We start from the raw sequence: 22094 nt of genomic DNA on the forward strand, positions 1-22094 counted from the left end.
ACCAACGTGCCGAATAATATTGTTCCTAGATGAAATGATATTTATATGTTGGTAAGGAAGTAATACGATCGAAGAAATTCTTCGTTGGTCGATAAATATATATTCTCTCTAGACACATTTTGGATAGGAAGAATTAAAAAAAAAAAAAAAAGGAAAGAAAGAAAAAGATTAAAGTATCGATAAAAAATTTTATTTTTCTTTAAACGATACGTTAAATTTGACATCGATTAATAATAATTGTATAAAAGTACAACATTTTTTTTTTCTTCATTCGTTAATCATATATAAATAAAAAAAAAAAAAAAAAATCGTATAAGACAACGTGAAGTTATTTTTACGTGAGTAATATTAATTTTTTCAATGTTAATGAAATTCTCGGGTTATTTAAAATCGTATTAGAAAAAAATGACACTTGGCATTTTCCATCGGTACGCTTGTAACGAGAAGAATAACTAGATATACTCGTATAATATGTATCTTGGCATTAAAAATATCACCAAAGATAATTGGAACGCAACTTATATATAACACAATACATATATGTATATACACGTTGACACGAAGGAGCTAAGGATTTTACTAAAATATTTATAAGCTATACAATAAAGAATTTACTCACGAAGATAAAAGAAAAATTGACAAATCAACGAGTAAGTGACATGGATCGATGATCGTGAAGCGATATAAAATTACATACGTAACACGATGTAATAACACGAATACGCGCCTTTATTATATCGTACACATCATCATCGTAAATATAATCAAATAATAATCGAAAATAATAATTAACATGTTTTTTTGTTATTATTATTATTATTATTATTATTATTATTATTATTATTACTATTATTATTGTTGTTGTTGTTGTTGTTGTTGTTGTGTTGTAGTTATTATTATTATTATTATTATTATCAATATTATTATTATTATTAATATCGTTATTATTATTAATAATCGATCATTGAGAGGATGTTATAATAGAAAAAAGAAAATAAAAAGTGTATATAAAATTATACGCGAGATAGAAACGGTAAGCGTGAAAGGGATCGAGTATAGAACGGATTAAACGGTAAATTCGATTTAGGAATGATTTCGTGGACTCTTAGTAAGCTCTTTTCTTTATTTGGAACGTCCTTTTTCCGTTTTATCCTCGATCGATAGAAAAATCGAGCCGATCGAAAGGGTTAAAAGGGATGTAAAGAAGGAAGAATGGTCGAGTAGGTTAACGCCTCGGTCGTGGTGGTGGTGGACGTGAAGAGGGCTTGTTGTGCAGCATGTGCTCGCACTTCGGAATGTGACGCTCCGCTGCCGCTTGGTTGAACTTCCTGCCACAGTGCGGACATTGAATATAGTCGCTGGTGTCGCTGACCGGTGGTGGTGGAAGATCACTCAATCGTCCACCTGCCGCCAGATGTGCCTGAACTTGCTTCGCCGAGCGAATCGCATTTATGAACTCTTCGTGCTTACGTCGCCAATTCGACTTCACCTCTGGCTTCTTTGATTTCAACTGCAAACGATTACACAATCTATACGTATTTTCAGACATCGTAAGATGACCGACCTAAATACGCGATACTTTTATATAAGGAAGGATCAAAAGTGTTCTCTTGATCTGAATCGTTTGTAACAGAATTTACTTCCATCTGACATTTCAAAGAGACTCAAATCTTAGATGTAAACATACATTTCTCTCTCTCTCTCTCTCTCTCTTTTCTAATTCTTTTTCAAAAAGAGAAAATCTTAAAAGTATTCTATATTTCTTTTGAATAATGGTACAACCATTTCTATCGATGCTAAAAATAGATAAATATCATATATATAGCTTTTATGTATATAGATCTCTAATAGATTTTGCGAATGTAAAGATTAAAAGATATCTGGATTTCATAAGAGAATTATCTATGATCAATTGTATTTTCATGCAAGAAAAATATTTCGAGATTATTACGATCCTTCCCTTATTAATAGATCGAACGAACTTACGTCGCCTTTTTTAGAGTTTTTCTTGACGAATGACTCTAATTCGGTCCCCTTAACTCTATACATAGTCGTGTCGAATTGTTTCCTTTTCTTTTGTACAGTTTTCGCGCATATCTGCTCATGGAGATTCACGCGATCTTGAGCGAATCGACGTCCGCATACCTTGCAAGCAATAAGGTTCTCTCTGAAACAATTATTACAGTGATTTCTCTTTTGAAAGTATTGCCAATTAAGATTCGAATCGTGCTAATAATAAGAAAAAAATTAAATAGCGAAAATGCCAAGATAATAATCGATTTTTACGAGCTTTCTCTCTTTCTCTTTCTCTTTCTCTCTCTCTCTCTCTCTCTCCCTCTCTCTCTTCCTCTCTCCCTTTCTTTCTCTTTGATTTTATTTCTTAACAACGATCGGAGAACAAAGGCAAATGAAAGAGCGCAAAGCAATGTACATACTAGCTACGACTCTCTTCATTCTCACTTTTCTTTTTCGTTTGCTTGTTGTCGAGATGGGACGGTCTGTGAAGCACAGAACGCTTCAAGAGCTCTGATATAATAAAGCTTCATCTGCATTTCCCCCCGTCCTCCCCCCCTCTGTCTATCTCTATCTCTTTTTATTTCTATCTATTTATCTCTATCCTATTTCTTGATTGTTTCTATATAAGTCGTTTCGCATAATAACGAATTACTTTGGCTATCTCTCTTCCTCGTTCCGTCAATTTACCTCCTTTATAGTTTGAACGAGTTACAAAGCGGTAAGAACGATCATCGTCTGCTTTTTAAAAAGCAGCTATTGAGAGTTATTTTCTCGATTTCTTATTTTCTTTCTTTCTTTCTTTCTTTTTTTTTCTTATTTTCTCTCTCTCTTTTTTTTTTTTTTATTCATTCAGATAAAAACATTTTCAGATATTTTCTAAAATATCGATAGAACTTATTAAATAAAAGGACCCAAAAGGTTCTATTATCATATTCTTCTTACGTCGTATTTTGGTTGGTTCCACTTTTAACGGCAGGATGTCCTTTGGAGCTCGGCGAAGCGCTGATCGGAGTCCTCGCTCTCGTAGCCATTCTCCCTTTCGAGTTGGAAATATGAGCCTGCGTTGTATTGCCGCTAGAAGCGGACGAGGTCGAGGACGTTGGTCTTCCCGATGTGGCCGATGATGTTTGCTGTTTCTCAAAATGTAATAAAGAGAACGTAGAAATTTAGATTCTCACGAGGATGACATTTTTCTATTCTACATCGACAGTCTTTGTCATTATATACATATATATATATATATATATATATATATATATATATGTATGTATGTTTGTATGTATGTATGTATGTATTTATAAATACACACATATACATATAGATATGTGTGTATATCTCTTTTCTTTCTCTCTTTTTTTTCAGTGCCGCCTTGACAAACGTATATAAGTATCGAAATTTTTACTCACTTCCATGGATTGCTTCTTGGCCAATGGCCTTTTGGAATCCGTACTATCGTTAGTCTTCGAGAACGGTCGTTCCTCGAAGTCGATCGTAAACGCCTGACATTTCTTCGGTACATCGTTTTGTTCCTTCCTTTCGACGATCTGTTCCTGTAAATGTAAACCGTTCTGAAAGACGTTAGGAACATCCGCTCTTGTCGCTGATCTTTTAGACGTGATCGAATCCGAAGCTTTCACGAAGTTCGCTTTTATCGATGGCTTCGTTTCTTGAGTCTTAGACTCGGTCGAGACACGCTATAAGAAAAAAATCGTTGCTATTAATAATCTATGTATCTACGTCCCGTTTCATTGGAAGAGTAATAAATAAATATAGGCTTGAAATTCTATAGAATGACAGGATTATATATTAGGTTGTTTGGAAAGTTTGTGCTACTTTTTTATATATCTATTGGAACATGTTAGTACATGTAAAACGATACTAAAAATTCTTTCATATGTATATATATGTATATATATATATATATATATATGTATATATATATATATATATATATATATGTATATATATATATATATATTGAAACGAGATATTTGATCAAATCTGTACATTTTTAATTCTTTTTTTTTTTTATTTAGTCATTCATTTCAATTTTGTATCTCATTGAAAATGGAAGGATTATAAATTATTATTAGGAAAGACAAAAGTGTAATGCGAATGATAAAAAAATATTTATACTGTTTACGATTTTTCTGAAAGAACATTTAAGAAATGATTTGCAAAGTTTAGAGTTGAAGATTTCAGTTTTGAAGATATCAAACTCTTGGGAAGACCTTTCAGCATTGATGACCAAATCAATATACTGATCGACTATAATCAACACTATGCAGTTCGCGAGATAGCAAAGATATTAAATTGATCGAAAATTAAGGTTTAAGAGTATTTAATAAAGTTTTCCAATCGGCACGTACTTCCTAGACAACTCAATGAAATTATATACATAGAAATATATTTGTTTATTTGTGGATAGATAGGAATACTTACTCTAGGTAAAATATCTGGACTCTTCGAAGGTGAGGAAGGAACGCTTCTTCTCGTCACCATAGTACGACAATCGTTATCCGAAGATTTTTTCGAATTTGTCGAGTCGGGACTCGGACTTTTCGTAATCCTACCAAAACGCATCGAGTTCTTAGATAAAATCTTTCCACAATCCTGTAGGTGAGAATTATTCTTCGATCGATCGTTCGAAGGAAACCTTTTTCTATTTAGAGGGTCACTGTCGACGACAATTCGCGACTGCCTTTCGGACTTCGTCGAAGCCTTTAAAATTTCATTTGCAATCGCTGACCCCATTTCGGCTTGTCTCGCGGGATCGATATTGGTTATTTGTGTCAATGCTACTACCGTCGTTCCGTTACTATCAGATACGATGGATTTTCGTATGTCCTCGATAGAACGTAATGGCTTTACGACAAGCGTACAATCCTCATCCTCGTGTTTTTTTTTATTCTCGCTCGTAGAAATTTCCATGGATCTTCTAAGAAAATCATTTCCTTTCCGTTCATGAGACGGATCTTTTATCGAGCTAGTACATATACCTTCATTTTCTTTTTCAAAATCTAAATCCTGAAAAAGTTTACGTTTGCATATCGGAGATCGTGATTTTGGAGTTCGAGCAATCTTCATCGAGTCTTTCGCTTCCGCTATTTTCTTTCCTTTAATACGATCTTGTCGTAAAGAATCTACCTTCGTTAAAAGTATTTTTCTCGAATGACCCGGAGATTTCTTAAATATGTTAACGTTTGTATTCTTCTTTTTAGAATTCAATTTCGATTGATCCATATTAACTTGCGATGATTCTAACCTTTTGGTCTTTGATTTTGTTTTTATAGATTCTTTCTTATCTCTTGGGATTATTGTTGATAACTTATCGACAGAAATTTTAGATAATAAATCATGCGTCATGCTGTCTACGCAATCTCGTCCAATCGTGTCTTGATATTCAGACTCTGCACCGATCGAATCAAAACGTTTCAGAGCGGATTCTACGGAATCGGTTCTATCATAGTAATTTGTCTTTGTCGATGATGATATCATAGAAATTCTATTAGAATATGTATCGTTGAATTTATTTTTTGAAACTGATTCTGTTAACTTCAAGTTACCCATTTCTTGCTTATCAGAATGTTGAGCTTTTATTACGCGTCGTATAAGTTCAGTAGATCGTAGCAATTCTTCTTTCGCGCCTTCACTTTTAATTTGTTCCGTCGGACTTTGAAGAACTCGTTTGTATAACGGGGAAGTACTTCTCTCTCGAATTTCCTTCCTCGATTCATCGAAAGTTATGTCTTTTAAACTTACATTAGTACTTCGATTCTTCGACATGCTGTCCTTGTTCGAGCAAAGCGACGAAGTTTTCGTACGTAAAGATTCATTTTTAATGGCTTTCAAATCTTTACTGTTTCGCCGTTTAGGAACAGAAACAATTATCTTCTCGTTCTTGGACAAATGTCTTTTGCTCGACTTCGAACTCGTCAAACCTTTCAAATCGATACTTTCTATCTCTTGTTTTTTCCATAACTTTTCGTTTAATGATCGATTACTTTCCTTAAACTTTTGAACTTGATCGGTTTCATCCTTACGATGAAATATATTCGTATCCAATACGGAATTTCTTTTTTTACCTTCTCTGCGAATAGGATAAGTAAAGAGATTTGCCGATCCTGTCTTGTCGCCATTTCTTATCTTTTTTCCGCTCGACTTCGAATAAGTCTCATCCGCGATCAATTTTTTGATATCTTTTTTTTCCCTTTGCTTGCAAGTATTATCGTTGTAACGCACGTGTTGATCGGTCATTGTAATTTCTTGAACTTCGGTATCTATCTCGGTCGACGTGAAACTTTTCGTACTTTTTGGACTTTTTGGACTCTTTGGACTCTTTGGACTCTTTGGACTCTTTGGACTTTTTGGACTTAATTGTAGATTCGTATCAATAGTCTTTAACGAAAGTTTACGTTCGCGATTAGTTAATACATTTTTTACATCAGTAGTATCTTTTAGATCTATTTTAAGAAAAGTTTTTTTAATAGAATCAATGGGAGATCTTTTGTTGATTAATGTTTTACCATTGTGCGGCTTGTTCTTCGGCGTAATACTGGAATATTTCATTGAATCAATTTTTGAACGATCTTCGTCCTTCTTATTCTCTTCTTCTGTATTTTGTTTTTTCATAACGTTACGAATAAGTTCTATAGATTGTAAATTATTTATCGAATCCCTTCGTGACTTTAATTCGAAATTGAAACTCTTATTAGAAGTATCGGAACTATCTGATGACTTACGAATTTTACGTTCCAGTTTTAAATACGACGGACTCTGTTTGGCAATCATCTTTTGAGAGATATTCGATTGAAAATCTTTACTCGTAATGATACCATCGCGTTTGTCCTCGTTGGTACTCTTTGGTCTTGGTTTAAGGCTCATCGTTGTAGCGGATTTTTCAGTTTCAACACAGAAAAATTCAGGACTCGTATCACGTTTTTCTACGATACTGATTAATTCTGGAGAAGGACTATGCTTAGATTCCATGCTTGTCGTGGTAGAACTTTCGGAACGTCTACGATAAGGTAAAAAAGTGGATGCTTCTCTTTTGTAAGAACGTTTATCGTTGTTACTCGGAGCGATGGGAAAATTGTAGACTTTTCTAAGAGAAACTTTTGTACTGGCGTTTGGTCGTTTCGTATTCGAGGAAGGTTTCGATGTACGCGTCGAGATGTCCAAGGTATCGATAGATATCTTCGTAGCAGATTTCTCCGATTCCTTAGAAAAGAATCTTGGGTTATCTCTACGATATATCGTTTCGTCTACGGTAGGGACATCGGCTTTTCTCTTTTGAAATATGGAGCTACCCGCAGACGTGCTGGTTTTTCTATCGTATCGTATTTTCTTCGATTTAGCTTCCTCTGTCTTCGATTTTTCAAATGGCTCTTGACCGTATTTTACTCTAGCTTTTTCAGTTTTATACTTATTTGATCGTTTCTCCTTGATATGTCCCGTTTTCGTCTTCGTGGTCGTTGCACTCATCGTTACGCCGTTGCTGCCGCCTCTGAGAAATGTAAGTTTTGACAAAGACCAAGATGATAATTTCTTTTTTTTTCTATTTTTTTCTATTTTTTTTTTCTATTCTTTTTTTTTTTTTTTCATTTCATCGACGAAAATCGCTCAAATCTCTCACCTGATCTTGTAATCCAAGTAGAGGTATTTTTTTTTCTCCCTAGCTTAGCACGAAAATGATGTGGTTAGTGATCCGTGCGTTTAATGCGCGAGAGGCATTTTACATTAAATATTTCTAGTCGCTAATGAAAAAAAAAAAGAAAAGAAAAAAAAAAAACTTTGAAATCGCTTGTATTTTCCTTATCACCTTATGTTAAAACCACTGTGTGACTTGGGTTAGGGGATACATTTGGATGAACAGACAAAAAGGAGATACAGCGAGAGCCAGCCGGCCGAATTTGTTCGCAGCAGGATTATGTCGTCAGCGAGCTTAAGCTGGGATCTATCTCGAAGGTTTCGCCGCGCGTTTAGAATCGAGTTAGGGACTCCATTCGACATCCTCTTTCTGCCTTGTTAAATTGATGTCACAGACAGCAATGCGAAGCTTCCAGCGACCTCCAATATTTTCAGGATCTTGTTCAACATTGACAATATAATTGTTATATATCTCTTTTCCTTCCAAATTATTTTCTTGTTGTAACATTAAGGCGAATAACACAGGATCGTGCATTTCTTTCTTTTTCGACTGTTTTGTTTTTTTTTTTCTTTTATACATCTACCAATTTTTAAATCCTTCGTTAAAAGCATTAAAATTGCTTCTTTTTCACTTTCTTTCTTTCCCTCTCTCTCTCTCTCTCTCTCTCTCTCTCTCTCTCTCTATTTCTCTATTTCTCTTTCTCTCTTACTTTCTTTCTCGGAAGTTTTATTTATTTGTTAAGCTACTACATTTGCATAATTTAAAATGCCTAATGCCTAGTCAGCGATTGCAACGATATATGACGATAAAAATTAATCGTGTGGTAAGCAGTTGCGTATTGTTAGCATGATTTATTTTCTAATTTATTATAGATCGCGTAGATTTGTTTTTTTGAGAACGTACGAACACATACACACACACACACACACACAATGATTTATCAATCGAATATTTCTACAAAAAATTTCATCGAATGACAAAGGAGGTTCTTAAAGAACGCGAATTCTATAAACGATAAAATACCTCGAGGTCGTTCGTGCTGGGAGCAATGGTTCCGATCGTTTCTTGGCCCCTGTAGTCGTTGAATTTGAAAGTTTGCTAGCATTATTTCGTTTGGCATTCATATTCTTGAATCGTTCCAAGCGTGCCTCGGCTTGAGATAACTTCTTGCTGATAGTTCTCTTCGGTACTTTGTCGGTAACTTCGACCAAAAGATCTTCCGGAAATTCTTCGCTTTCTAGATCATTTTTAACGCGATACTTCAACGTCTCGTCGTATTGCATCAAATGTAGCTTAGCCATCATTCGATTTCTTTGAATCGTGTCCTCGTCCATGATCTCTCGTATTTGTATCTGTAACAAAATGTATTCCCATTCTGTTTATTCGTTTAATGGAAATAAGAAGGTAGGAGGAAAATGGAATACTAAGAAAAAGAAAAGAAAAGAAAAAAAAAGAAGAAGAAAATTTGTACAAGGAAAATTAATTATTTCAACGAACCTGATCAGGATAATTTCCATTAACGTAATGAGTCGTACGATTTTCGTTACCGAACACTTCCACATCGTCCGAAGGTACGTCACGCGAAGATGATGATTCCCTTGTGATCTCTTCATGATAAGAAACTATAGGTTTGCCTTCGTTAACATTGCTGTTTTCGTCGGAACGCGTTACGCGTTTTACAGTAATGGATTGTCGATTGACGGTCAAATCATTGTTCCTCGAATTGCCGATGCCATTGCTTATCGGTTGCTTTCTCGTTTTATTGTCAAGTGGCTCGAGGGGGTAACTTCTGTCGATGCCTTTCACGTTCGTCTGTCGTCGATCGTTGAATACTTGCTTCACCTTATTCGAGAATTTCGATAAGATTGAATTGTTGAGTAATAACGTTTGACATTAGGAGGACGATATTTCTCTTTTATTTTATCGAAGATACGTTAAAGATTCATTTTTTCCAACTTTTTTACTTTCTCAAAGTTTTGAAAAATTATAAAAAATTTAATAGCATCGGAATATTATTAAAATAAAATCGTTAAAAGTTTTACGAATTACTAGTACCTTTATTATTTTTAAGAGAATTCGAGATCGAGCAATCTTGAATAATATGCAAAGTGTTTCAGAATATCCGAGTAAAATTTAAAACAGGTAGGATCGAACGGACACCCATCGCTATTCGTCTTTTCATCCGTTGACGTAGATATATCAAGCTCGTAGAAGATAAATGTTTTACCTTGGTAGCTTGCGAGGTCGAGGTCATGTGACCGGAGGAAGAAGTCCTCGTAACAATCTGGTGATGGTGGTTAACCGTTGAGGTCCCTTGGCCAGAGCCATTCGATCCTGAGCTGCCTCTTTGTGCCACCTGATATGCCCTCTGTTGTTGCTGGTCATAAAGCTGCAGCAATTTCTGTTCCTTCTCCTGCAGCTGCTTCTGTTGAAAGCGGGCCTGCGACACGCGTTGATAATTATAATTCTCCCTTGTGATGGCCGTCATCGAGAGGCCGACCCGTCCTTTAGCCCTAAGCTTTAAGCAAGTTTTCAGTGTTCTACAATCCGTTCGCAAGACACCAACCGCGAATAGAACCACGAGTTGCACGCTATAGTCCGACTCAGTGCACGTAATGCATATGCACCGCGAGTGCGATGGGTAACGTCCGACCTCATCGATTCCTTCTGACCTACATCCAACCGAGGGGTTAGTAAACTCGTTAGCTCGGCTGGTCCACTCTTACAAAGCGCGTCGAAACTTTTCCCTCTCCTTTAACGTTTAACGCTCAATGCGTAGCTATATAGGCCGCGACGAAATCTTCATTCTTTGTTTCATAGTAAATTGAATTTATAAGATAAAATATCTTAGTAGCTTTTTCTCTTTTTTTTTTTCTTTTTTTTTTTTCTTTTTTTTCATTTTCTTTTCTTCCATCTCACATCCTTTCACTTTTGTAAATGACTTAGTTAAAATTTATAATTTTCTTTGCAAGTTATTATTTATAATAGATTCATTATTCTTATCGTATTCGCTGTTAGAAAAATTGAATATCTTTTGAATGATATGAAGAACTTTTGAGCAATCGTATTTGGTAATATGGATCTGTTAAGATCATAGTTCCAGTTGAATACATTTTAGATGACAGAGATGGAAACTCACAAAGATGGAAAGGTTTGTCCTTGTAACATCCATTATCTAAAGTGTAACTATCATGATATCAGGTAGGGAACATCTTCGACAACGACGCAAATATAAATTCGATGCTGATTGAATCATTGAGTTGGCAATCAGGCACACCGATAATTGATTTAACCCTAATGAGACAGCGTTCTAGCGTACCTCGGCTAGCCGCTTCGGCAACCTGCCTATACCTGCCTGTGTTCGTCGAGTTCGTATTCGCGAGTGCACACGCTTGAATTTCGAATGCGTTTGTCTGGATGGTCGCGTACAATGTAATGACGATTAGATCCATTAATATTGAAGATATCGAATATAATCACTTTCAAGAATTTTGTTTAATGAAAATCAATTTATTAATCACCGTTATCATCATTCCTCTTATTGTTGCCACATTATCATATTCAATAAATTTTTATGAGAGATTGGTGCCAATGAAAGTGACGTGATTCGAACGATATCACGTTACTTTTGAAATCGTGATACGTGCTTAAAGCTTAGCGACTGTATTTATAGAGAGAGAGAGCATCGACAAGCATTCTCCTACGTAATACCAGCGATCGATTCACATTAAGTGCACGCTACCAATCATTCTCTCACGAACGAGAGAGAGAGAGAGAGAGAGAGAGAGAGAGAGAGAGAGAGAGAGAAAGAGAGAGTGCCTCCAATCAAGAAAATTTGCATTATTCCGTGGTATAAGAGAATAAACAATCTTACGAAGCGTGATGAAGCGTCCACGTGTTACGGAATTTCTTAGAAAAAATGAAAGAAAAAAAGAAAAAGAAAAGGGAAGAAACGTGTTCGGTCGTCATACTTTCGTGGAGAATGTGAACCAAGGCAAAGTTAGCGTGATACTCCGTCGTTCGTGTTAAATTTGATTTGGATTAGGTCAGGATACTTCGCATTTCTTTTTTCTTTCTCTCTCTCTCTCTCTCTCTTTCCCTCTCTCTTTTCTTGAATAACGTTGCCAGTGAAAAATAAAAAAAAAAAAAAAGAAAAAGAAACGAAAGAAAAAAGAAAAAGGGAAATTACGTAATTGCGAATGCGAGTGTCCTTTCTCGCTCAAAGGACACCCGAGGAACACGTTTATCGATGAAATGAGTCCTTCAGAGGGGATTCTTCGCGTGGGTGAAACTGGAAATTAATGTGTATGTATATGTATGTATGTATATATGTATATATTTATGTGTGTATGTATGTACGTATGTATTTTAGGGAGGAGGGGAGGGAGTGACGGAGAGAGTGCGTTCACCTTGTCCTTAAAGAAGTCGCTGGGTCAGTGTAAACGGCCTGAAGCTGTGAAAAGGGAGCAAGAAAATGGTAGGAAAGGTAAAAGAAGATAAAGAGCAGACGGAGAGGAGAGAAAGAGAGAAAAAGATGCGAATATACGTTGATGGCGAAGGCAGAAAGGAGGTCAACGACGAGTGCTTTCGTAAGACTCGTCGTCACGTTGTCCCTTGAAAACTGGTCTCTCATCGTCCGAGTTCGTTTCGTTGCATTTCATAGAAAGAAAGAAAGAAAGAAAGAAAGAAAGAAAGAAAGAAAGAGGGAAAGAGAGAAAGAGAGAAAAGAAGGACGAGGCTTTCTTGAACGAAGAAAAGGAGAAAAGATATGATCAAAGACGAGACGAAGAGAATATCGTTTTCAATATATTTATATAAATGTATATATTATGTATGTATATACATACATGTATACATATGTATATGTATATATATATGTATATGTCATAGTTTAAAATATTTAAAAAAAACTACAAGGGAATCGTCGTTTCGTCTCGACCAATATGAAAAGCTATCTATTCTATTTCAATAGTGCATCGTGATACATAGTACATTACATTTTCCGGAGACTTTACTCCGTTGGTTAGATTTGTTGGAAAGGAAGGAAGTTCATGAAAGTTCGATGACGTTTGCAGATCCATTGGTACGGCACGATTGGCAAGTTGTTTCGACATAATCGATTCGATTTTTGTTCGTTTATTGGATTTATCTTTAACGATGGTATCGTGATTATTCTTTTCTTCGGTACGATCTTGCCAACAGACAATAAATTTCTCCACTAAGTCACCGTATCCCTTGACTTTTTGTTTTCTCATTTCTGATCGATTGTTCTCCATTATGGTCGATTATATTAAAAGTCGACGAATTTCCTTCATTGTTAACATTGAGAGCTCATTGAAAATATTTTTTAATCAATGAACAAGATTTTTCTTAATATCGATATTGTATAACAACGATGAGCTAATCATTGTTTATATATATATATATGTATGTATATATGTATATATGTATATGTATGTGTTATTCACTGTTGTCGTCTTGATAAGTAACGTGTGTCGGATGAGACAAGTTTTATTGTGCGTCTGATTTGTTGACGGTGAGAAGGTCGTAGTACCGCGTGTCAAGTTCACAGTCTTCTCTTCGTAAACTTTGGAAGAACTAGTTCCTCGAGAAACTCGGTGCTGTTCAGACGTTAGTCGAACAAAGCGTACCAAGTTCGTTATCGAACTTCCGCGAATTGCATATCGCGTGTTCCGGTACTTTCTTATTATATCGTTGCTTTTTTATCCTCTGTTTTATATTTTCTCTTTATATATATATATATATTATATATGTGTAATAACGATAATTCTCTTATAATGTGATTATAGAAATAACAATATGCTTACAATATTTTTGTTTTCTTTTCATCCAACAACTTCTCTTAAGTGTTTGTTTTCTATTATTACTCTCTATATCGACGACGTTATAGTTTCAGTTTCTAACGAAATGTTGGAGGTACCGTTAGAAAGAGGAAAGAGAGTACTCGTAGGGCAGTACACGAATGTTGCCACAGTAAACTGTGTTATATCCAACTCTCTACAGTGTATTCGTGTTTTGTTGCCACGCATGCGTAACATTTCTATCCTTAGAGTTTCGCATACCAGGTATAATAAAAACAGGATAACTACGTTATAGTTATAAAAACGTCTTTTCGAAATTCACATTTTCGTTCGATCGTTTTATTACTTTAAGAATATTAATGAAGATTCTAATAAGAGAGATTGTTTATATCGATTTTTACGATTGAATTAAAATTTATGTATCCTGTTTCGGATAATAGATCGATAAAAGATACTTTTCGATGGAGCATAAGAGAGAATACAACGGGTGGTGGAGAAATTCAAGGTCAGCATATCGACGTTCCACGGATCGAAGCACCTAGAAATTCTGACTCCATCGAGCGAAAGGTTCAAGGTCTCTCGAGAATATCGTCTCGGTTGTGCAAGACGATTGCTTACTCGTTCAAACAGACCTTTCCCTAATCACCCGTGATAAGTAATAACCAATAAGTACAATTCTCTGTAACGAGTTTCCTACTTCACAATGGAGAATTAGGTCAATGAATTAAATAATTCTCGAGTACACTTTCCAACACGATTGTTTTATATTAAATAGAAAATAATAGTATTATATAGAATATTCGTGGATAAAGGTGTGCCGAAGAAGAGAAGAACGATTGTTAACTGCCTACGCTTGACCTTCCTCAGTCGTTCGTTCTGGGACGAGAGAGAGAGAAAAGAAGAGAAAAAAGAAAGACATTAAAGTAACATAATTACGTCATGATACTTTTTCGAGAAGGCGTAATTACGTTCTTAATATACATATACATACATAATTTAGCATTTATTTATCATTAAGTACGCATTTAAGAAATGATCGACTACGTGCTAAACGAAAGGTTAAAAATATTTCCTTTGAATTTTTGTCCTTTATCGTTATCGCGGAAACAAATAATATTCTAGAATTACTCAAAGATGAAAAAGAAAAAGAATATATTATAGAAGACGATTGTAATCATACTCATTCAATGTTATCTTTTTCTGTTCTATCTAGTCTACCGAGTAACTTGTCATTTAACTGACACTCGCTTTTATTATTTAATGGGAGAACAAGTATATTGGACATGGCGGGAGGTGAACTCGTTCACGTTTTTATGCGGTTTTATGGACGTGAATGCCGTCACGATGTCATGCGAGAAGAAGGTGCGAGCTTGCGGTCCCAGTTCTGCGTCTTCTAGTTCTGATACGGATAAATCTGTAAATGTGGGTTTGGAGCAAGGAGGACTACCATCTCTCTCTCTCTCTCTTTCTCTCTCTTTCTCCCTTTCTATTTATCTATCTTTCTTTTTCTAGTACTTATCGACACTCTCGATAACGGTCATCCTTGGGTGATATAAATTATTTATAAGAAGATTCGCGTTGCAAGACGCTCTGGCAATTTGTAATTGTAATTTATTTTGCCTATGTGGAGAGTGTTACACGTACTTACTTGTTAGACAAGCGGACGGCCAACTAACGCAATTATATACCGGATTCGTTCTACGAACGTGTGTACCTACGTTCACGAGCTCGAGAGAATCTAGCGCTGCCTTATCGGTGATAAAACATTTATATGTACATAGAACACGTTGACTTGTCTCGTATGTTTCAAAGTATTATACCTATATTAAAACTTTACAATTCTCACGAGAATAATAGATTAGATTTTCTATTTAAAAATATCGATTATCGTGGAATTTCATCTAGAAGAGAAGAGATGAGAAGAGAAGAGAAAAAAAATACTCGTTTGAGTTTTGGACAAGCGTGGGTGCTTCGAAAGTATACCGATATGTATACCACCCACATGCCTATCGTCATTATCCTCGACGTCCAAATATTTTCTACATTCTTTCCATCGAATTGTCTAATAAGTTTCTATAGCACGCCACTCATCCCACCTCTCCCATTTTTAATGAGAGAAATTTATTACGAAAGAATACCAATTTTCTCTCGGCATATACGCCATTTCGTTTATCTTTTATTTCTGCAGCTCTCTTTTTTTTTTTTGCGCCTTCCCTCGCAATATTTTTGCTTCAAATATCATAGCTAAAAAAAACAAAAAGAAAAAAAAAAGAAAAAGAGAAAAAGAAAAACAAATGCTCGATGAGTTTCCACGGATAAAATCAAGATATTTTAAGATAAACGATCGAAAAATTCTTTTTTCTTTTCGACAATTGAGATTGTTTTCTTTTTTATTTTGTTTCTTTTATTTTTAATTCTCTTTTCGAAGACGAAGAAAATAAAATAATTCAACGAAGTCGTTCGCAGAACGAGGACGAGGCTTCGTCGGACGGCGACTGAAAAGACGGAGGAAATGACGTCACATTATTATGGTTACGGATCTCCGTGGTCGGTTGCGGTTGACAAACCAAGCGTCTATGATTCCGTTCTCCTCCGATCCCTTTTGCCATCCTTTTTCTTCTCTATATTTTACCTTCTGCCTCTTCCTTTCTTCGAGGATTGCTCTTTTGTTAGGACTTTGTTATATGAGAGTCCAAAGTAGCCTTTGCTTTCCATTCGAGCAACCGACATTCGAAACCAGAGAGCGACCACTCGAGTTGAAGAAAACAAGACGATATTTCGGTACTCTTTTCTATTCGTACGACGTTAACGTTTCGTTCGTTTGCTTGAAGATAGAAGAATATAAGATAGATAGATAAAAAATAGATAGATGAAAAGATGGAGAGAGAGAGAGAGAGAGAGAAAACATTATTATCATATTCCTCGTGATTGTCTTTCTTCAAAATAAAATCATTAGGAACAAGAGAGATTGCAGATCTATCAACACAAAGCTCGTGAAGCTCGTTTAATTAACTATTTATTACGACGACATCGTAATCTCATTTCACCGGTTTCTTCATCGTATTTCAACGAGAACTATATTCAGACGGTGGATATCTCTGTCCTTTGGTTTTGGGTACATCGAATACGTGGGTCGTTAGCTAGGTCATATGCTGGCAAGACAAGATGCCATATATGCGTCGATACAGCGCACATAACTGATACGTGGGCCAAAGGAGAACGAGAGATAGATAGATAAATATATATATATATATATATATATATATATATATATACATATATATATATATATATACATAGATAGACAGAGAAGGAGAAAGAGAAAGAGAGAAATATATAGCGGTATGCCTTAATCCAACCTAAGAACATATCGAGAACGTGAGCCTGCGTTCACGAAGACTGTCACAATACATGTTAGGATCATTCGAGGATCTACGTTTTCATAGATCGATGTTAAGATATTCTTTATTCACAAGAAGGGTTATTAAGATTTTCGTTTCCTCACCTGCAGCATCTCGAGACGCGATGACGCCTGTGGTGCTGCCATAGTTGATTAGCTGTATTTCTACTCCCCTCGTGTTTCTTGATCGCGTTCGTCTGCAAACAAGCAATTAGATATTCTGTATATTGCATTTGGACGGGGAACAATAGTTCAAGATATCGTAGCACGATTTCTATTCTCTACTTAGGTTCGTTCGTTCATTCCCTCGTTCGTTCGTTCGTTCGTTCGTTCGTTCGTTCGTTCGTTCGTTCGTTCGTTCGTTCGTTCGTTCGTTCGTTCGTTCGTTCGTTCGTTCGTTCGTTCGTTCGTTCGTTCGTTCGTTCGTTCGTTCGTTCGTTCACTTGTTCGTTCGTTCGTTCGTTCGTTCGTTCGTTCGTTCGTTCGTTCGTTTGGATGCCGGCACTCTTCCAGCACTTTGGAGCTTTTAATGACGTCATTATCTAAATTAAACCCACGAGTGTGTGCAGTAGCCGAATATGCATCCAACTACCAGTCTCAAAACTACCGGTAACTCACGCTCAGATATATTCACTTCTGGATACAGTCCGTTGCATCCGAATACACGCTTACTTAACACAGATACAGAATGCTAAACGAGTTCCGAAGAAAAAGGACGCGGGATTAATTTAAACGCCTCGAGCTCACCAAATGGAATCGCTCGTATAGTTCGATGAGAAAAACGATTGGCGAAGATAATCAACGTAGTTTCTACGATCGTCCTACGTGAAAAACTTTGTTATTAAGGTGCTATCCAAAATGTACGGACATTGAAGAACACACACGATCGGGACAAGAAAGTATGTGCTGATATCAAGCTCACCCACGTTTCGTGCCAATCGATCCACCCACGTTTAGAAACGTTTGATTTTTTACTTACTACAAAAATCGTTCGCAGAGAGAGAGAGAGAGAGAGAGAGAGAGAGAGACAAACAACAATCGGCTTCGTGCTTCATTCTCCACCCACGACGATATCGCGAATCATTACGTGTAACAACACGAAGGGATCGAATTTAATAGTTTGATATCATCGTAATGGAACAGGTGGACAAAGTGAAAGCACAAGACGATTGGATAATCGAGATGCCGAAAGACTTTTTACCAATTTATTCTTGAAGAATTTCTGATAAAAATGAATGATCGAATATTGTTGGAAAATTTTTTTTTCCATTTCGTTATAAAGTCGAGAGAGAAATGAGGAGAAGTTGAAGTGGAGTTTCGTTTGGAACCTGCAGCCGTGATAATCGGTTTTGGAGTACTAGAAAATCGGTTTAATAACTAGATCGAATATTCATGAAAAATTTCACACCTACGTAGGAATCGAACACACCGTTGTCGATCACTCGTATTACTTACTAGTGAAAATCGATTTTTCTTTAACTATTGCGACAAACTATCGATTGTTCTTGCTTGATTATATTTAATTACTTGAATTTCTAATAAAGTTTTTCTTTTTTCTTTTTTATTACGAATCAAAATAGAAAGTCGTGCGATTAATCTTGAAAGTAAAGTTATTTCGCATCCTTTCGCAGACTGATTAACGTTCGTAGAATTTCTAAGCACTAGAAGTAGACGCGAAGCGAAAGTTGGACGAAGGGCCGTCCCGTAAAACTGAAAACTCTCGAGGAGAAGTTTGGCATGAGGTATTCGGGTTCGTTCGTGCGTCTGGGTCGCGTCCTCGTAGAAAATTATTAACTTCAAGTTGTGTGCCGTTATGCCATGTAATAGTCGACGTTGTAGTCGTTGTAGTAGTCGTTGTAATAGTCGTCGTAGTAGTCGTCTTTGTCGTCGTCGTCGTCGCAATAGCGTTTTTAGGACGGCACACAGCTATCGTGACTCATGACAGCGACCCATGACGTAATTGCGACAATCTTTTATGGTTAAGAAGCGCGAACGACGAATACGATTCTCCATTCTTTGCTAACTTTCAATTTCAATGTTCGACATCAAAGTTCGACATGATCATCGTCCTCGTCGTCGTCGTCGTCGTCCTCGTTCTCATCCTTGTCGAGTTGATTTCGATCGATTCTATTAGCAAATAATCACCTTGGAAAATGATCTCCTTTCGATCGTTAACTCGCAATCGATTCACACTCTCGGCTATCGCAATACGTATCTACTAATACGTTGCAAGGCGAACCTGCGGTTACAATAACTTGCGATTCCACCCTCATGAATAATCTCGCAAGGTGTTATTGAACTTGAATGGACCGCTTTGCGTACCTCCGATATTACCCAACTCGTCCCTTTGTATGCTAAGTCCATTGTAATATGAATTCGCGGTTTGTGTGTATGGATGCAGATAGATATTCGTATGTATTCGTCGCATTTCCGTGTGAATGATGACGCGTTTTAAAAAGTGTGATATTTTATGAAATCGTATTTGAAAAGTTTCTCTCGAAAGAAATTCGTTTTCTAGGACTTCGAGGGGAATTATAACGAGGTGATCGCCAAGTTTTTCGGTTTCTTCGCATAAGAAGAAAAGAAAAAAAAAAGAAAGAATGAAAAAAAAAGGAAAAGAAAATAAATAATCCTTCGGCTTTATATACTTTACATTTTTCTAATTAATTATTTTAACTTGACGAAGGATAAGCAACATGATATATTGATAAATTTGTATTTTTTTCAATTATTTTTTTTTTTTTTAAATTCATTTTTCCCTTTACCGATGGAAAGGTCAGAAAAAAGAAAATTACTAAATTAAATTGAATTCTGACCTTTCGAAAGGTATGACCTTTTGTTGATAAAAATTGAGGCAAATTTTAATTAGAAAAAATGCATTAATTAATCTGATAACGAAAGAATGATAAATATCTCACATTTTAAGATAACGTTAAGTAACGTAGATATTTGGTCACGCTCGTGTCCTATTGCCAGTATTATTTATAGTTTAACTAAAAATGTACGTACGCTAGGATTACCATTACAGTCCCATGCGTATGGTCACTGTGGCAGGTACGCTCGACTCCATTTCTATAATTAAACGGCGGTCACGAGAAACGACGGACGCGATCGTATGCGAATGTAATTCGTTTTAAAACGAAGGAACGATTTGTTAAGAGAAACGTGCGAACGCATTCTCCCACATGGGATGCACGTGTTGCTGCAACGAGATGAACTTTGTATCATAAAGAAATACCTATCCGATGCGCCGATGCATTCTAACGATATTGCTTGCACTTTCGTTAATTTCAAAATATAACAATTCAGAATATTCGTGACTCTTTATTATACAAACCTAAATCAAATTTGATTTACAATATATTCGATTCGAATGTAACATTTTTTCTTTCATTCTTTTCTATTCATTTTTTTTCTTTTACATCAATTTCTCAAAGAAGTACACGTAAATTATTTCTAATTATGAAAATATTGTCATTTGTATTTGATTGATAATTATTTATAATTACAATAATATTATCATTTATAATTCTGACGTTATATGCAGGTATTTATATATATATATATATATATATATATATATATATATATATATGTATATATATTTTTTTGTTTTTACTTAAAATACGAAGATCTTTAGAGAAATAGATGGAAGTAATATCGATGTAGATAATCATAAAATCGCGGAAACTTTTTAAAAGATCTTTCTCAATCAATCGATTAAATGAAGTTTAAAAGTAGTGCAAGCAAATAGTTTTGGATAACCTCGTATTGTTAACTCTGTATGTATTAATGATACAATTGGGATTACCGCGTCTCAAGAAGTCTCGTAAACACTCGGAGAAAGCAGACGCTCGATAGACGCATAGTCTAGTCTGTTCTAAACATCTTCCCTCTTTCTCCTCTCGTGCGGATCTATAGCGCGTGCGAACTATAGTAGCAAGGGAGTTAAGTACTTACTTACGATCATCTTCCTTCGAAACTCACGATTCTTCTTTGCAATTAACTGCTTTTCCATTCTACGAATTTCAAATCGATGATCTCGAGCGAATCTTTAACGAACCACTTTTAGGATTCGTCTATCTATCTATCTATCTACCTATCAATTTATCTAATTTTCAAATTAATTTTCTTTTCTTTTCAATCGATAATTTCATTCGTTAATTTTATAATAACGTTTACGTTTAACAACAACGTTTCTAAATGATTATACCAAAGTAAAGTAAACCAAAGTAAACCAAAAGAAGAGGATTCGTTTTGCGTGTATTTCAATTGGTTAGAAAATTACTAGGAGACAAATAACACGAAACTTACCTTTTTTAAGCAAGCAGAAAGGTACACCAACGGAGAAGGAATCGCAGGTGATTCGTGCAGCTCGTCCTTTCGTGCTGAGGACCAATGTAACACTGACAGTTTCACCGTCCCTCTCTCCTCGTCCGTTCACGCTCCCTCTCTCATTCACCCTATATCTCTCTCTCTCTTTCCAACTCTCACCAATGTGTTAGAGGAAGAGGAAAGAAGGAACGTGCAAAGAGGAAACACACGAGGCAGAGGAAGGGTTATCAACCCACACGTATAAACGTAGAAACGTAGCCGATGTTTTTGAATATAATTCTTATGATCCTTTCTGTATTTTATCGTATCGTTCATTTTGTTAATATCGATGTATTAACATTTTTTTGTGTCGGACGAGTTCTTGCAATCACAAAAATGAAAGCGTGAGAACAAATTCAATTCATACGGGTACTTGCGTAAATTTTTTTTTTTATCCTAAAAGGTTTAATAATCTTATAGATTAGATCGATTATATTAAAAGTATCGTATATGTTAAATTAATTTATAATTATTTATAAATAATATTTATGTATGTAAACAAGTAAATCTCATCGATTGAATGTGCGATGTGTTGAAATGGATTAATTATCGAGAGAGAGAGAGAGAGAGAGAGAGAGAGAGAGAGAGAGAGAGAGAGAAAGAGAGAGAGAGAGAGAGAGAGAAAGAGAGAGAGAGAGTAAGAGGGGGAAAGAGAGAGGGAGAGGATAAGAGAGTAGATGCAATTTGCCTGGCTCGACGAGACTTAAAGTCTCGCTGTGATTCACGAGGTACATAAGCTAAGCTATCCTCCCTATAAGGCTTCGTTTAGCAGTTGGAGTCTAGAAAGAGAAGGAGAAAGAGTAGTAGTATTAGTAGTAGTAGTAGTAGTAGT

The 22094-nt window shown here is 35.8% G+C and overlaps 1 protein-coding gene across 3 annotated transcripts; it reads right to left on the reverse strand.

Annotated features, from left to right (window-relative positions):
* Positions 1 to 1103: 1103 nt before the first annotated feature.
* On the reverse strand, positions 1104 to 21660 carry LOC124425986. 3 transcript variants are annotated; one of them, XM_046967165.1, is made up of 10 exons: positions 21203 to 21660; positions 16994 to 17085; positions 9894 to 10106; positions 9164 to 9508; positions 8690 to 9018; positions 4459 to 7522; positions 3423 to 3710; positions 2959 to 3152; positions 1987 to 2167; positions 1104 to 1510 (listed from the first exon to the last, which is right to left on the reverse strand). In XM_046967165.1, exons 2-10 carry the CDS (start codon positions 17033 to 17035, stop codon positions 1226 to 1228), a joined length of 4941 nt encoding a protein of 1646 aa, XP_046823121.1. In that variant the 5' UTR covers positions 17036 to 17085; positions 21203 to 21660; the 3' UTR covers positions 1104 to 1225. The 3 variants fall into 3 exon arrangements, with proteins under 3 accessions (XP_046823121.1, XP_046823120.1, XP_046823119.1); XM_046967164.1 differs by lacking the exons at positions 16994 to 17085; positions 21203 to 21660 and adding an exon at positions 12664 to 13090 and having other exon boundaries at positions 2959 to 3146; XM_046967163.1 differs by lacking the exons at positions 16994 to 17085; positions 21203 to 21660 and adding an exon at positions 12664 to 13090.
* Positions 21661 to 22094: the final 434 nt, after the last annotated feature.

This window comes from Vespa crabro, chromosome 8, assembly GCF_910589235.1.
Source record: "Vespa crabro chromosome 8, iyVesCrab1.2, whole genome shotgun sequence".
Classification (NCBI taxonomy): Eukaryota; Metazoa; Arthropoda; class Insecta; order Hymenoptera; family Vespidae; genus Vespa; species Vespa crabro.

Excerpts from the sequence above, each read along its gene's own strand:
- LOC124425986 (XM_046967163.1), bottom strand. The coding sequence starts at position 12,942 with ATGGAGAACAATCGATCAGAAATGAGAAAACAAAAAGTCAAGGGATAC. Across the intron at positions 7,523-8,689 it reads CCAGCACGAACGACCTCGAG|AGGCGGCAGCAACGGCGTAA; the intron begins GTATTTTATCGT and ends TACATTTCTCAG. Across the intron at positions 2,168-2,958 it reads GGAACCAACCAAAATACGAC|AGAGAACCTTATTGCTTGCA; the intron begins GTAAGAAGAATA and ends TAATTGTTTCAG.